An 862-nucleotide genomic window follows, 5' to 3' on the forward strand; every position below is an offset into this window, starting at 1 on the left:
AAAAAAAAAAAAAAAGAGAAATAAAAAAATTAACATTTAAAAAAATCACTTATTTACTTATTTAAAAAATTTAGAATTTATTTTATACATTCACTCACTGTATATCACCACAGCTTGTAAAATGAATTTTTTCAGCCAAAATACACTGCATACCAGCCCAGTTAAAGATATTATCATACACATTATCATCGACAGACAATCTTTCATTTCTCTGTCCCATAAATGTCTTACCTCACTTTCTCCTTGATTTCCTTCCTTTCACACTCCGCACCACCCACCACCCACCACCCCTCACACTGTCTCCGGTATCTGGAACTGTTCTCCATGTTTCTATACCTCCCATGAAAAACGTCTTAAATAAGACCTTGAAGCTCAGGCAGTAATCCCAAAAGTAGACAAGTGGGATTACATCAGGTTGAAAAGCTTCTGCTCAGCAAAAGAATAACAATAGTTAGAGTGAAACAGCAACCCCAGAATGGGAGAATATATTTTCAAACTATGCCTCAGATAAGAGACTGATAACCAGAATATACAAGAAACTCAAGTGTTTTACCTAAAACTTTCACATTTTTAACTGTTGGTAAGGACTCTCCTCTGAGTTCCAGAGACACACATCCAAATGTTCATTTGACATCATTTCTTAAATGCCCTTATACGTTGTTAAATAATATTTTTCTCATAATCTGAATTAATCATTCCCCGTCCCTGGCCTTGGCCCACGGTGTGTCTGCTGCATACTGTCCCTACCTGATAAAGAAGCTTCCCTTCACTCTTTCTCCATAGATGCCACACTTCCTTCCTGTGACTTTTCTAACAGCCGCCTTGAAGTCTTTGTTCCTCAGGCTGTAGATAACGGGGTTCA

The 862-nt window shown here is 37.4% G+C and overlaps 1 protein-coding gene and 1 pseudogene across 1 annotated transcript in view; both read right to left on the reverse strand.

Annotated features, from left to right (window-relative positions):
- The window catches only part of LOC106733129 (olfactory receptor 11L1-like), a 12,790-nt gene extending 12,447 nt beyond the window's left edge, over positions 1–343 (reverse strand). The window contains 1 exon segment of the mRNA XM_027772764.1: positions 296–343. Within this exon segment, the coding sequence (XP_027628565.1) occupies positions 296–343 (48 nt within the window).
- Positions 344–743: 400 nt separating this feature from the next.
- LOC102501670 (olfactory receptor 11L1-like) overlaps positions 744–862 on the reverse strand; it is a 2,006-nt pseudogene continuing 1,887 nt past the window's right edge.

Source organism: Tupaia chinensis, unplaced genomic scaffold (genome assembly GCF_000334495.1).
Source record: "Tupaia chinensis unplaced genomic scaffold, TupChi_1.0 Scaffold000295_1, whole genome shotgun sequence".
Classification (NCBI taxonomy): domain Eukaryota; kingdom Metazoa; phylum Chordata; class Mammalia; order Scandentia; family Tupaiidae; genus Tupaia; species Tupaia belangeri.